Source organism: Diabrotica virgifera, chromosome 6 (assembly GCF_917563875.1).
Source record: "Diabrotica virgifera virgifera chromosome 6, PGI_DIABVI_V3a".
Taxonomy (NCBI): domain Eukaryota; kingdom Metazoa; phylum Arthropoda; class Insecta; order Coleoptera; family Chrysomelidae; genus Diabrotica; species Diabrotica virgifera.
The window spans coordinates 232,145,944-232,162,471 of record NC_065448.1 but is presented as its reverse complement, the minus strand read 5'-3'; the positions used below and the strand labels follow the sequence as shown (position 1 = coordinate 232,162,471).

General features: G+C 31.5%; 1 protein-coding gene across 1 annotated transcript in view; it reads right to left on the bottom strand.

Annotated features, from left to right (window-relative positions):
- LOC126886321 (uncharacterized) overlaps positions 1–16,528 on the bottom strand; it is a 92,217-nt gene that overhangs the window by 30,558 nt on the left and 45,131 nt on the right. Inside the window, exons 13-15 of the mRNA XM_050653195.1 lie at positions 9,386–9,469; positions 3,518–3,658; positions 3,320–3,454 (exon numbers count right to left, since the gene is read on the bottom strand). Of these exons, the coding sequence (XP_050509152.1) occupies positions 3,320–3,454; positions 3,518–3,658; positions 9,386–9,469 (360 nt within the window). The remainder of the gene's footprint in view (positions 1–3,319; positions 3,455–3,517; positions 3,659–9,385; positions 9,470–16,528) is intronic.

Genomic DNA, 16,528 nt, shown 5'->3' with positions numbered 1-16,528 from the left:
ATTTTTAAGTATTTTTGACACTAGATTATTCAATTATGAGATATTTGAGTACTAAAAGTTACTCTTGCTTTAAATTGGTAAAATATATCGTTTTTTTTTTAAATCTTTTTCATTTTTTTTTTCTAATTCCCAAAACTAAAAACTTTCAAATCGATTTTTCTAGAAAACGGTGTGTCCTACCGACTTAAAGTAAGAGTACATTTTAGTACTAGAATACCGCACAATGTAATAATGCAGTATCAAAAATGTTTAAAAGTTGAAGACAAAAAAGTTATGCGATAAAATAACCGTTGCCCTACCCAAAACGGACGCCTATGACCGGTACTAGAAATTCGCAATGGATGAAATCGATTCATTTCTGGAAAGTAAATATGTATACAAATTTTTGATTTTCTAAATAGAAGCGTTCTGGAGGTGTTTAAGAAAAACTAATTACATGGCGCCATCTTCAAAGAGCCCTAGCTCCCTTAGGACTAGGTGAATTGGGCTAAATTGTCTTAAAATTATTTGAGGAATCTCATGTCTTTGTTTGTCGGTGAGTTTCTGGACACCCTGTATCTAAGTGTATATTGTAAATTCCAAATAGAAAGGAGTAGGAGGGGAAGACCAAAGAAGACCTGGGGAGAGACGATAAGGCAGGACATGTTGGTAAAGGGGATTAACATTTATATCACCCAAGATAGAATTGTGTGGAGAAATGCACTTAGGGAAGCCGACCCCGCATAAGGATAAAGCAAAAAGAATGATAATGATGATTGTAAATTCTAAATAATGATTTAAAAAGTTTATACATTGTAAGTCAAGATTCGGGGGTGCTCCTCGTAACATTCAACGTATTTTGGTTTGTTTTTTATTGCATGTTTATTGTGATTTTAGTGTATTAACATTTGCTTAAGGAATATTCGAAGATGGTCAATTATTATTTGTTATACTATTTTAAACGTGGCAGGAATTAATTAAAAAATAAGATGCTGTCTCAACATTCCAAACGAACATATTTTGAGAATACAATATTTGAAAAAATTTGAAAATGCACCATTACATTCTCATATACAGGCACGTTCTGTAGTAATAAATATATCAAGAATTCTTCAGGTTCGATTAATAGGCCAGGGTAATAAGACAAAAATATACCCTGTTTGTGACACTTCAGCAGCCAGGGTACTGAAGCGTTTTTTCGACAAGTAATACCTATAGGAACAAATTGTAACTATTTGCTGCGTAGGATCTGGCGGCCATTTTTATTTATAAACAATTAACTGTGAAAAAATGACATTTTTCCCTTTTTTTTTCAAATCAATGGAAAACAGTGAAACTTATGAGTTTCTAGTACAAATATCTTTGAGATTATGGAAAAGCTTTAAAATGACATATTACAAAGTTTGATATACTCATTTATTTTTAATATAATTGCGAAAAAAGGTCAAGATTGCAAAAAAAATTATTTTCGCAATAACTATTGTAAAAATTAGTGTACAGGATTAAAATTTTTGTCAAATGAGGGTTCTTTGGTGCTTAATATGTGATAAAAATTTCAAAGTGATTCATTCCATTGTTTAAATTTTATTCGAATTGTTTATTTCAGAGAGCATTTTTTTGCAATAACATAAGTCAGAAAAAATTGACGTTAGAACCATTCCACAGATGTCAAATGGAAAAGCATGAACTATATTTTCAAATTGGTTTAAAAAATGCGAATAAAAAATTCATTTATTATTAATAAGTAATTATGGAAAAGTATCGTAAATCTTTCCTTATAAACTTTTTGGATATCTTTTTCCAAAAAAATTAACTGTTTTACCCTGCTTTAAGTGCACAACTACCAAGTAATGTTATTTATATCATAATGGATACAAAATTGTAATAAATATATATAATTTCTTATATAACAAAATAAAAAGTTTATAAGGAAAGATTTATGATACTATTGCATAATTATTTATTATTAATAAATACATTTTTTATTCCCTTTTTTTAAACCAGGTTGAAAACATAGCTTATACTGTTTCATTTGACACCTGTGGAATGGTTCTAACGTCATTTTTTTCTGACTTATGTTATTGCAAAAAAAGTGCTCTCTGGAATAAAAAATTTGAATAAAGTTTAAACAATTCAATGAATCGCTTTAACATTTTTATCACATATTAAGCACCAAAGAGCCCTTATCTCACAAAAATTTCAAAGCTGTACACTAATTTTTACAATAGATATTGCGAAAAATTTTTTTTTTTACAATTCCGACTTTTTTTCGCAATTATATTAACAATAAATGAGTATATCAAACTTTGTAATACTTACGTCATTTTAAAGTTTTAAAGCTTTTTCCATAATCTCAAAGATATTTGTACTAAGAAAACCACAAGCTTCAATGTTTTCCATTGATTTGAAAAAAAAAAAGGGAAAAATGCCATTTTTTGACACTTAATTGTTTATAAATAAAAATGGCCGCCAGATCCTACGCAGGAAATAGTTACAATTTGCTCTTATAGGTATTACCTGTAGAAAAAACGCTTCAGTACCCTGGCTGCTCGAGTGTCATGGGAAAAGCCTTATTACCCTGAACCATAAGATATAATATAATATGTGTGGCATTGAAGAGTCTATTTGGCCTGCTCCTCCGAGGATTAACATACCTGGAAGATGCAGTTATGTTATTGTGACTGACAACAAACCAAAAAAGGTATGTTTTTTTCGTAGTTTTTTTTAACACCAAACAATTTTATTAATATTTTTTGGTTCCCTTGTCATCTTACTGTTTAAAAACGGTAGTAAAATATTAGTAGTTCCTTTCTTGGATTTCTGGAACGTAGCTGTTAAGATCGTTTAATATTTCATAAAGTTGTCAAAAAAACTGGAGGAAAAAATCCAATACGGTCCCAATTAGCTGCTATAAAAATCATGCTTATCCTTAAGTAGACATTATTAAATAAAAATACAATATCCGGGCTGACCGGAATCTAGTTATTTAGTAACTTGTAACAATAAGAATGATCAACTAACAAAGTAGGAAAACTCGACTAAATGCTATAAATAGCTCATCCAATAATGTTCAAGTGTGTGCATCTTTTTATATACAATGTTAACTAATTGATTCTTTCTCCTTCCTGTTTCTGGTCAGTCCTTTGTTTTCTATGTTCCTGTAATTCAGCTGATGATGGCTCGTGCAGAGCCGAAACGCGTCCTTATTTTTTAATAAATAAAAAACTTTGTAGTACCTCTTCGAGTTTTCCTACTTTGTTACCTCGAGAGCACATTTGAGAAATATGGATACTTCTCTTCATGGTGTATGAACTATTTGAAATGAAAAATATAGGCTTACGATTGGTGTGTAGACGTTCAGTATGAGGCAGTCCTCTGTTTGTGGATAATGTACTTTTGAGCTAATTTGATAGCAAATCTTCTTATTGTCTTTCGCTTCAAAAGTCCCATTCCAAGGTTGTACCGGCTGTGGAGGCTAAAACATTTTTTAAATGTATTAAACAAACTTAAATCACTTTACATCAATCATCAATGATACCTTCATTCGTAGCTGCCCAATGGGAGCAGCAGCAAAAGGTATGCCCAGGTAAGCATAAAATTCTGTTTTGTCTCTTATGGTATAAGCAGTAAGACCCTCAATTGTTCCGTCAGAAAGATGGATAGTTGGACCTTCGCCAATCTGAAAATAAAAGTATTTCTATACTCCAGTCGCGTTAGACGAATAACAGGCCTAGCATTGCATTAAGAGCTGCCCCAAATTTTATTTTTCTAATCTTCAGGGGGGTCAATAGTAGTGTAAATTTAAAATCTCGACTGAATTCCGCCGTTGCGTTAGCCGCCATCTTGATTTTAAACGAGAACGGTTTTTGCTCAATATCTCCGCTATTTTCAACTTTTCGATAAAAAGTATAACAACCAAAATTGTTGAAAATTTGATTTTCTATCATTTCTATTATAATTTATTCGTGTCGTCGATATTTTCCGAGTTATGGGAGAAAATAGTGATAGAGAATATTTATTCAATTATCTCGTTTATTATTAGTTTTACGACAAAAATGTTCCTATACAAAAATAGAGAGAATTATATTCTACATAATTTTAATTTTTTTCATTTTTTTGCCAAAGTTAATTTTTAAGGTAGTACGTATGCGATAATGGCGTGAGCGTAAGACTTGATTGATTTTGTAGTAATTGTTTTAGTTCAATATCTACGCCATTTTCAACTAAAATTGTTCCAGATATGATTTCTTATAATTTCTTTTTAAGAATTTTTGTCATGCAGTTGATATTTTCCGAGTTAAGTGGGAAAATAGAAAAAAAATGGTGGGGGAGCATAATTACTTAATTGAATCTTGTTTCTGAGCTGGCTCAAATTTTAAAATTCTATCCTTTAGGGGAGATCAATAGTAGTTTAAATTTAAAATCTCGACTGAATTCCGCGGTTGCAATAGCCGCCATATTTATTTTAAAGGAGAACCGTTGTTGGTTAATGTGTCCGCCATTTTCAAATTTTCGACAAAAACGGGTGCAACTAAAATTGTTGGTAACGCAATTTCCTACAATTTTTTTTCCACAATTTCTTTTCCACAATGGAAGCGAAGGGGAAGCATATTTATTGAATTGTCTCATTTATAATTAACTTTACGACATAATTGTACATTAACAAAAATACAGAGAATTATATTTTATACAATTTTTGAAACTTCCTACAAAATACCAACCAAATATGTCTGGATCCCGCGTATGAAAAAAAAGTTGATTAATAGCAAGCTGAAAAGTTGTTAATATCTTAAGGGTGTCTAGTCGGATAAACTTTGATATATGGGAACACTGGAACAGGGGCAGTTTTAATTGTGGAACAGGTTAAAAATTTGGAACGGTCACACCACGAAAACGGCACATTTATTTTGTCCGACAGAACAGACAAACTCTCCGAACAGAGATTAAACTCTCATGCAAAAATCAGACTGCTATTTATCACCTGTAATAATTCCTGTCATTTGGCATATTCTACATGTTTCACTCATTAAAACGCCCATTTAGTGATAAATAGCAGTCTGATTTTTCAAGAGAGTTTAATCTCTGTTCGAAGAGTTTAAGTCTGTTCTGTCGGACAAAATACATGTGCCTTTTTCGTGGTCTTACCGTTCCAAATTTTTAACCTGTTCCACAACTAAAACTTCCCCTGTTCCAGTGTTCCCATATATCAAAGTTTGTCCGACTAGACACCCTTAAGCTATTAACAAATTTTCAGCTTGCTATTAATCAATTTTTTTTTCATACGCGGGATCCAGACCTAAAACTAAGTACATAAAAGACATAAATAGTAACTTATATGCATTAAGTTCACTTAATTTTATTAAATAGCAGGTTTTATTGGTTGAATTTGTCTGTCGATAATTAAGTTTCATGTCAACATATTTTAATATTTTAACCATTTTTTTTTAATTTTTGACCCTGTTGGGGGGAATTTCCCCATCCGCCCTTCTCGTAGACCCGCCACTGGTTCTCTCGAAAAATTGTAGTAAATCGTAATTGCAACAATTTCAGTCCTTACACTTTTTCTCGAAAAGTTGAAAATGGCGGAGATATTGAACAAAAACAATTGATATAATATCAATCAGGTCTTACGCTCCCGCCTTTACCGCATATACTAGTTTTCTATATACATACTACCCTAAATATTGATTTTATCAAAAAAATTAAAGAGATCAAAATGGTACAAAATTTAATTCTCTTCATTTTTGTTTAGGTTCAAATTTGTTGTAAAACTAACAATAAACGAGATAATTTAATAAATCAATAATTATGCTCTAACTGTCACTATTTTTTCCCCATAACTAGGAAAATATCGACCGCACGAAAAAAATTATACTAAACAAAATTATAGAAAATCGTATTTTCAATAATTTCAGTTTCTACAATTTTAGTAGAAAAGTTGAAAATGGCGGAGATATTGAGCAAAAACGGTTCTCGTTTAAAATCAAGATGACGGCTAACGCAACCGTCAAATTCAGTCGAGATTTTAAATTTACACTACTTTTGAGTCCCCTAAAGATAAGAAAAATAAAATTTGGGGCAGCTTGTAATGCAAGGTCAAATGCTATCCCGACTGGGCTACTAGTACAATAATGAAAATGTAGGCTAGGTCGAAAATTTATGGTGCTCTAAGACGGGGCTGTAATCAGACAGGATCCTGATACAGGCTCTTGTGCAACCCCGTGTAGAAACCGCTGCTAACAATGAATGGTATTAATATTATAAAAGAATGTAGTAGGAATATAAATAACAATACCAAATACAAGCATCCACGTATATTTCAAGATTGAAGAAATACAAGAATCCACACATATTCGTACTCAGCAACCTTTAAAACTCTAGATGAGGGGCCTTAGTAGTGACTTTGGATTTTGTTACTGGGGGTTTGCCCCACAAGTTTTTCCATGTCGAAAAAGCTGCTGGTAAAGATTGGTTGTATGGTTTTGGAAGAAGATACCCAGAAATTTCCTTGGGATGTCCTGAAGCGACCTCGGCTGCTAGAACAAGAGCCTTCAACAAACCGGTTGTGACAAAGTTCTTTAATCTGTTAAGAGAGATTTATGCAAAAAATAATTATGCTCCTCACCAAGATTATAACGTAGACGAAACTTCGATTTCTACTGTTCCCGGACGAAATTAAAGGATATTAGCCAAAAAAAGGTTCTAAACAAGTCGCGAGGGTAACATCAGCGGATCGCGGAATTTCGACGAGAGCTGTAGTTTGTGTATCAGCTGCAGGAACTTTGGTACCCCCAATGCTCATTTTCAGCAGGAAGCGAATGAAAGCTGAACTGACAGACAGAGCTCCTCCGGGTACCATATTTGCTTGTAATGAAAGTGGTTGGATGCGTACAGAAGTTTTTAAGCAGTGGTTTGTTCATTTCGTGTCTTTTGTGAAGCCAAGTATCCATGAGCCCCTCTTACTTATACTAGATGGACATTTATCGCACACCAGAAATCTCGATGTTATTGTTAGTGCCAGAGAAAACTTTATAACCATATTGTGTTTACCTCCTCACTGCACGCCCAAGCTGCAACCGCTGGACGTTGGTGTTATGGGACCACTTAGCGTTTATTTAGACCAATCATTAGAAAAATGGTTGAATCATCATCCTGGTAGAACCGTGTCAGTGTTTAAAATCAGCCAAATATTTTGCGAAGGCTACTTAAAGGCTTGAGTACCAACAAATGGGATAAACGGGTTCCGCAAAACTGGCATATTTCCATTTGACCCAGAGGTTTTTTCAGATGTTGACTTCTTAGCAGCTGAAGTAACTGACCTTGATCATGGTGAGGATATGGCTCAATAATCTAGTTTACGTAAAATAGCTGATTTATCGACAGGCATAACCAACAAAGCACATAATGGATCTAGCGAAAAAAAGTATTCTATGTACCAGAATCCTCAGCCTGGGCCCAGCTCAAGACGAGACGAACAAATGGATTCATTGTTTAAGGTTACACCAAAAGACTGCCAACCTTTTCTTAAAATTCTAGGCAAGAGAAACACGAGAAAAAGAAAATCTTGTGCAAGTGCAGTGTTAACTAGCACGCTATACAAAACTGCCCTTGAAGATGACGTCAACAAGAAGAAGGCAAATGAAAAGGCAATTAAATGGAAAAATGAAAACAATAAGAAAAATCAAAGCAACAAAAGAATCTAAAAGAAAGTCTATCCGACTCTTCGGATTCAGAAGACAACCAAAGACATGTAACTTGTCTCTACTGCTCCGAGGAATATTATACTTCAATTTATGGATGGATTCAATGCTGAAAATGTTTGGAATGGGCTAACGAATTGTGTGCGGAAGTTGAAGAAGACGAAGGTGAATTCCTTTGTGAACATTGCTGCGATGTTCCCTTTACGTTAGCCAGAGTTCAGAGAAAGATTTGGTTTAAAGACATTTTTTCTTGATATTACATTTGTTTTTTGTAGAAGGGATCGTTTTACCCCCAATATGCGGGTAAAATGATCCCGTTGCTATATTTTTTTTATTCTGTGTATTTTTAAAAAGTGAGTAACGATTTTTTCATAAAAATTTGTGTTCTGTTAAGATAAAATACTCTTTTAGGGGTTTACCTTATTAAAATACAATTTTAAAACTCCACGAGGAAACATTTCCTGTAGTTGGCTGTATACCATTACAAAAACATAAAATCCTTTATAAAAGGTATATTTGTTAAAATCCCTATACAGGGCTACATCAAAGACAGAACTAGTTTTCGATCGGTTGACCGATCATCATCAGTGCAATCTTAGAATCTACATGCAAGCCACCAAAATAAAAATAACAGGGTAAAAACCCTTTACAATTGATCCTTCATCGGAACATATGACAAATATGTGAATTATAACATGGATGATTAAGATATCCAATGTTTTTTCGCCCGAGGTACCAGATAGAGCTCATTGGTACCTCGGGCGAAAAAACATTGGATGTCTTAATCATCCATGTTATAATTCCCATCTTTGTCATATGTTCCGATGACGGATCAATTGTAAAGGGTTTTTACCCTGTTATTTTTACTTTGGTGGCTTGCATGTAGATTCTAAAATTGCACTGATGATGATCGGTCAACCGATCGAAAACTAGTTCTGTCTTTGATGTAGCCCTGTATAGGGATTTTAACAAATATACCTTTTATAAAGGATTTTATAACTTTTAAAACTATTTTGCCATTTTTAAGAAGTTTTTTAGGACGATCATTTTACCCCCTCTCCCCTATCTTTTATGACTAAACTATACGCTCTGAGCTCCGCTGGAGTCGCTACTAGCGGATTATTAATCACTTTGACATTTATGTCAAATTTCCACCGAACGTTCACTGATTTGTCACTACTGGCGCTCGCGGAATTTTAAATACCCCCTCTACCTACGAGCTCACAGCGTATAGGTATTAATTAATCCATTTACTCACGGTTTTTGCTGAGAATTTTAAAGAATAATTTTTTGTATTAATATGAAATTTGGCATATACGTAGCTCACTTAACAAAGAAAAAGCGATGTTGTGCTGATGTGTGGTCTAGCCCTGGGGGGTCAGTACCATCCCATCTAAATCGATAGATAGTTCAGTTTTAAGCAAAAAGGGTTATTCAAGAAGAAAATTGATGATTTTCTACATAAAAATGCATGTTTCTGAATGGATAACCCTAAAGCAGTATGTATGAAAGAATGTAATATGTACATTCGTACACTTATTGCTACTAGCTATTAACGATTGGTTATTAGAATATTCCGGTTATAGAAATATTTTTGCATGGTCTGAAGGCTATCGCAATAAGCGGATCCGACTGTATACTATTGTTATTTTGAATATTTAAATTAGTCATGTTATTTCTATATAAATTATTTTGTGTTGTCTTACCACAGAGCTCACTCCAAAAATTAGCAGTATCAATAACATCTTTACTACAAAGTATAACTGACTTTGTAACCAACATAAACGTTTTTAGAAATGCAACTAATATGAAAGTTGAAGTGGTGCATCAAGTGTTTTTAACTATTGTGTCATTATCATAAATCTTTACTTTTACATATTTTTTAGTTTGAAATACTCAAAAACCATTTAGTATGGTTATTTTTAGCAGCGTTACGTATAATGTACATACAACTATTTTTTTTGCAACAATCATGACACTAGAACTTATCGCAATAATAAGATCAGTGATTATACTTTTTATCACAGTCTGCATATATCCAAGTAAAAACGATAAACGTATGTGAGAGATAGATATCACATTTTACATAAAAAAGCCATATTATAATTTTGTTCGCTAGATTAACACTTTTTGAGCTATTCGCACTTGAGAAAGTATACTTTTCGCAAAAAAACGATGTTTTCCAATGCTTTCTAACGAATGCGTCAAAAATAAAGCGTTTTCTTAAAAAATGTATAAGAAATACAAATAAAACCCATACAAAATAAAGAGACTGATTTTTTATCGAGTTTTGTAGTTTTTGATTTATACAGGGTGTTTCATTGGGAAACGGAAATACTTTAATGGTGAATAGAGGTCACAAAGGCGGTTCTAGGTATACTACATATTTTGCCCTACCGACTTTTATATCCGAGTTACAGGGTGTTTTATCGATTTTGCTCATTTTTTTCCTAAGCCATAACTTTAGAACCACCTTGTATATTTTTTTAATATTTGGTACACATATCTCCCATTCAAACCCAAACGACCGACATACTAATCACAAGAAAAATCCAGGTCCGTATTAACAAAAAATTACAAAATAATTGTGACCTTAAAACAACACCCTGTATATTGAAATTTTGAAAATCTGTTTGCATATTTGAAAAGAGCAGAAGAAACTAAGTCTAATAGTGCGCTTCGATTTTTCGGCCAGACAATTTTTTGACTTTAATTTTGAAATTATATTGAATTTTTTTAAGATTTCCACATTAAAAAGCAGGTATTATTAACTTTTAATTATAAATTATTAAATTTATTGAATAAATACTCATTTTAAAATGAATCAATATTTATTTACCACATTGGAATGACCAATTATTAATCACACGAACAATCCAGGTCCGGATTAACAAAAAAACTTTAAGTAATTGTGACCTTGAAACAACACCCTGTATATTGACATTTTCAAAAATTGTTTGCACATTTGAAAAGACCACAAAAATTCGAGTTTATAGATTTACTTTGACCTTTTGTGCAAAACTTTATTAACTTTAATTTTGAAATTAAATATATTCAAATTTTTAAGAACCCTGAAATTAATAAGCAGGTTTTTAATGCACTTTTATTAATAAATCATTCAAGTTAATGAATAAATACTATTTTTAAAAATAATCAGTTATTATTTACAGCATTAGAAGGACTTACTTAATAATCACAAGAAAATCCAGGTCCGTATTAACAACAAAATACAAAGCAATTCTGACCTTGAAAAAACACCCTGTATATTGAAATTTTTAAAATACGTTTGCACACCAGAAGATAGCACGAAAAACTAAGTTTAATGTCCCGCTGTAACTTTTTGTGCAGACAATTTAATGACATTTCTTTTGAAATTATATCGAAATTTTTATTATGAGTTCCCAGTGTTCTTAAAAATTTCGACATAATTTCAAAATTAAATTCATTAAATTGTCTGGCCAAAAAATTAAAGCTAACGATTACACTTAGTATTTTGTGCTCTTTTCATACCTATGTGCAAACGGATTTTGAAAATTTCAATATACAGGGTGTTGTTTCAAGGTTAAAATTACTTTATATTGTTTTGTTAATCCGGACCTGGATTTTTGTTGTGATTTGTAAGTGGGTTATTCGAATGTCGTAAATAAGTATTCATTATTTTTAAAATGGGTATTTATTTAATAGCTTTAATAATTTATTGTTGAAACTGCTTTAAAACTCTGCTTTTTAATTTCAGTGTTCTTAAAATTATCAATATATTTAATTTCAAAATCAAAGCCATTAAATTTCCTTCACGAAAAATTAAAGTAAACCAATAAACTCAGATTTTTGTGGTCTTTTCAAATATGCAAACAAATCTTGAAAATTTCAATATACAGGGTGTTGTTTCAAGATCACAATTATTTTATTTTTTTTTTGTTAATCCGGACCTGGATTTTTCTTGTGATTAATAATTGGGTCGTTCCAATGTGGTAAATAAGTATTGATTAATTTTAAAATAAGTATTTATTCAATAGCTTTAATAATTTATAATTAAAAGTTAATATTACCTTCCTTTTAATGTCAGAGTTCTTAAAAAATTCAATATAATTTTAAAATTAAAGTCATAAAATTGTCTGGCCGAAAAATTGAAGCAAACGATTAGACTTGGTTTTTGTGCTCTTTTCAAATATGCAAACAGATTTTCAGTATTTCAATATACAGGGTGTTGTTTTAAGGTCACAATTACTTTATAATTTTTTGTTAATCCGGACCTGGATTTTTCTTGTGATTAGTATGTCGGTCGTTTGGGTTTTGGATGAGACACATGTGTACCAAATATCAAAAAAATATACAGGGTGGTTCTAAAGTTATGGCTTAGGAAAGAAACTGGCAAAATCAATAAAACACCCTGTAACTCGGTTATAAAAGTCGGTAGGGCAAAAAATGTAGTACACCTAGAACCGCCTCGGTGACCTCTATTCACAATTAAAGTATTTCAGTTTCCCAATGAAACACCCTGTATAATTATTTGAAGATGACTTTTTAATTCTTAGGGTACGTATTCTTAGGGCTATGTATTAAACATAAAATATCGAAAAATAGAAATAATTTTCGATAAAATATCATAGAATACTGTTTAAGAAGTTTTAAAAAATCTTTGATCAATATTCCCATACAATTTCCACTAAAGGAAGCTAACTAATTTCGCAGGTGTTTTCCTCCATGGTTAATAAGTCCCACAGTAACATTATTGTTATACTGTGTATTTTTTTTTTGTTTTATGTCCTGTCAATTTATTTTGTATTGAAACAGACTGTATGACTTGTACACACTTCTAAATAGGTCAAACCGGCAAAAAGTTTTAAAAAAAGTAACACTAATAGAGGTACAATTTCCCACATATTGGGTTTACTTAAATTATATTTATCACAAGATTTCTTTTCTTTTAACAATATTATTTATAGACAGGCACAAGGGGGAAATCCCTTAACCCTTATCCCTTGCAATGGGAAATCCCTTATCACCCTTACTAGCAGATTTGTTCCTAAATAACCTTGAGTGTAATATCTTTGACAATCATTCCTCAGATCATAATCCTTTACAAAAAATCTTGTAATGGTTCAGATATGTGGATGATGTGTTAGCTATTATAGATGGAAATTCCTCTGATGCAGAAAATATTCTAGTTTCACTCAATAATTTACATCCAGCCATAACATTCACTTTAGAAGCAGAGTTTAACAATTCTATTAATTTTCCAGACCTAACATTGACTAGAATAGAGAACAAATTAAGTTTTTCAGTCTTTAGAAAACCAACTCAGACTGACCACACTATCCCTAGATCTTCTAATCATTCTTTTCAACAGAAGATGGCATCTTTTTATTGCTATATCCACCGTTTACTTAGCTTACCATTATCAGACACAAATTTTACTTCTGAATTAGATATTATTAAACAACTTGCATATAGTAATGGTTACTCCCCTACTTTGGTTGACAACATACTTAACAAATTAAGGAATAAAAGGAACAGATCTCTAGCTTATAATGCTACTCCTGACAATTCCAAAACAGAAGTTATGTATAGATCTATATCATACATAGGTTATCCTTCAGACAATATAGCCAAAATCTTAAATAACATTCCTAACTTAAAACTCTCATTTAAATGTAAAGAAAACATCAGGTCTATTTTTTCTCATACTAAAGACAGAATTAAAAAAAACTTCTAAAAGTGGCATATATAAATTGTCATGTGGTGACTGCCCTGTGACCTAAGTGGGTAGAACGATGCGACCGTTGAATACACGTATTAAAGAACATCTTTCAAAGATCGATAAATCTAGCTTTGGTCATCATTTGCATGCATGGAAACACAGCTTTAGTCCCCAAAGAGATAGTAGGATCCTACATAGCATACCTAATAATAACTGTACTAAAATGAATCTACTAGAAGATCTAGGAATAAGTAGAGAAATGAAAAGAATTCCTCAAAACTGTATTAACACTCAGATTCGATTAAATTGTAAATTTGATCCTATCTTTAAGAAATTTCTTTAATAATTTTGGTTTAGTATACAGTATACCCAACAATTGCTGTAGGTATCTTGAACATTACTTTTTCGGTATTATTGAGTATTCTTTCATTGATTACATATAAGTAGAATATTTGAGATTTGACTTAGTCTATTGGTAAAATTGTTAATTTTATAAAATAACAGCTTTCGAACTCTGAACTTGACAAATGAGACTTCTCCTTGGTTTGTTTTCATCTAACTTCTTCCACACTTGGTCAAACCATAACGGTTTGTTTTTAAAAAAATTTTGATAACTTACATACACGTTAACATTTCACTTCAATATTAATAATTGTAATTTTGAAAATTTAACTTTAAAAAATTTGGTATCTTCACTTAGAATTCATTTAACCAACACATGGCTTTTTAGCCTTTTTCAATTTAATTAATTTTTAATTATTATTTACCTACCAATATAGAGGGCGCATAAATTAGTGGTTCCTTCTTTATCATTTTAATGAATGACAGCGCTCAGCTGTTCACGTGAACTCACAATGGTTTGACGCAGCCATGTTGTAATTTTAAACTAAAAAAGAATTTAGATGTGATAAACTTTTAATTTTAAGGGTTTTATACCCGATATCTGCGGCTTTTGCCCAGTATCCATGATTTATCATGTGAATTTTAACAATTGCTCTTCTATGAAGAATTTATGAGAGGACGTAAGTTTTTTCAATCTTTTGTTTATAAAAAATCTCTTATCTTAAATGTCCTTTTAGGAAGCTCTGATGATGGCACGTTATGTGTTGAAAGTACTTAGCTGATTATTAAAATTTTTTTACACACTTTCAATTTCTTTGAGAACATACACCTTTTTGCCGGTTTGACCAATTTATTTTGTTATTTGCCGTTTCTAGCTGTTTATCTGTTTCCTGGTATATCCTATTTACGACATTGTATGTACTCCTTATATTCAACAGGTCATTTAAATATTTGTTCTAGATTTTCAAAATTTTTGTGGTTTCTATTATGAAATAGTTGTTAGATTCTTCAGTATAATATATTTGTGTGTGGCATATAACATTTCCTCATCGTCTTACGCTATTTGTAAAATTCGTGGGTACTGTTGGCAATTGCATCTTTTGTTACTCTTAATATACTTTTACATAGCATTCTCTATTTTTTAGGCTAAAGATTTCCATTGTATTCTTTGTTTATGTTAAATTCTTAACTGTTGTCTTTAAGACAATTGTAGCATTCTTCTTATGACTTTTGCTTTAGTATCTTGGGTTACTTTGTATTCATTGTCGTAGAAGTGTTTTATGTGTGTATTTTATTTTTTTTTACCAGGTTTTCTGCTGAATTTGCTATTGCTAAAATGCATATTTAATATTACGAACATCTTTTTATTCTTTCTTCTACGACGACGGTAAAATTATCCATTGTATAAATTCTAACTGTTCTATATGCTTTACAGTAAATGATCCTTCTGAAAAAATTGAAAATAATATTTTTAAAGATTTTTTTTTGTTAACAGCCGCTGTTAAAATAAATACGGCAATTAATTCTAACATTTTTGTGCAAGAATACACACAAGCCTTTTTTGATTGATTATAGATAACTAATTGATTAGCAATTAAACAGTAATTTTCAATTAAATATTTCCGGTATTACAGTTACTAAGTTATACAGAATATTTCAGCATTACTTTGCCAAAATATCATTAAAATAATTAATGTTTATCAAAAACAAATATTTTCATACTATTTACTTATATGTATAAGGTGGTCTTTAAGTAATTGTACAAAAAGAAACAGTCGATTCTAGACTTTAAAATATTAAGATTTAAACCCACTTACTTTTATTAAATGCTGATATTAGGAAAACTACAGGATGTTGACGAAAAAAACTACAGTTAAAATTTAAAAGTACTACTACCTTGTTTTCCAATTTAATAATCTTAACACTCGTAAGCCTTCCTCCACCTGGTCCTTAACCTTCCGATGACCAACCTTTTTTTGTTACACGGATGACGAAGGGGGGGAAAATGACCCCAGGTCAAAAATGACAATTAACAAAAAAATGAAGTTTTTTCTTTGTGGTATGGACTTTATGTCATTCAGCCAGTCACAACATGAGTATTAGTGTCATGTGTAGTGTGTATGTTGAGTAAGTGTCTTGTTACTTTGCAAAGTCGACGTCATTAGCGTAAAACTACTTGTAATTACACATAATAGACGCTATTTTACTAAACATCAACTTCAGAATATATTTTTTATTCGTAAAATATAGGGAATTTTTTTTATTTCAAAATATGAGGATATCTAGAATGATATTAAAGACAAATAAAAAAATAATGATTTAAAAATTGAAAATACTTTTGAGTTTATTAAATAAAAACATATGCTGGCGTCAAAATTTCCCCCGCTTGGTCATCCGAAGGTTAAATCGAGATCTGGGCCGATATGTTTACTCATTCCATCTGGTTTTTGGTTATAGATGTGTTTTGACGGCTCCATCTTGTTCACTCTACGTAGCCTAGCCACCGCAGCCTATTTATTTTGATGGACTTGACAATATTAGGTTCATCATAAAGGCAAAACAGATCAAAATTACAGCGATTCAGCCATAATCCGTTTTCCTTTACGCCTTTATAAATATCGCACACCTAGTTCAATTGTGCCACAACTGCAAAAAAATCGAATTTTGGGTTAAGGCTGTAAAATATTGCCTATATAATGGCAATGGCCCATCTAATGCAATACAGCCTGAACTAAAATATTGTCTTGGATAAGTATAAAGTAAGTTACTTCGGTATTTCACTGTAGGGTTTTTGGAGGTTTTGAAA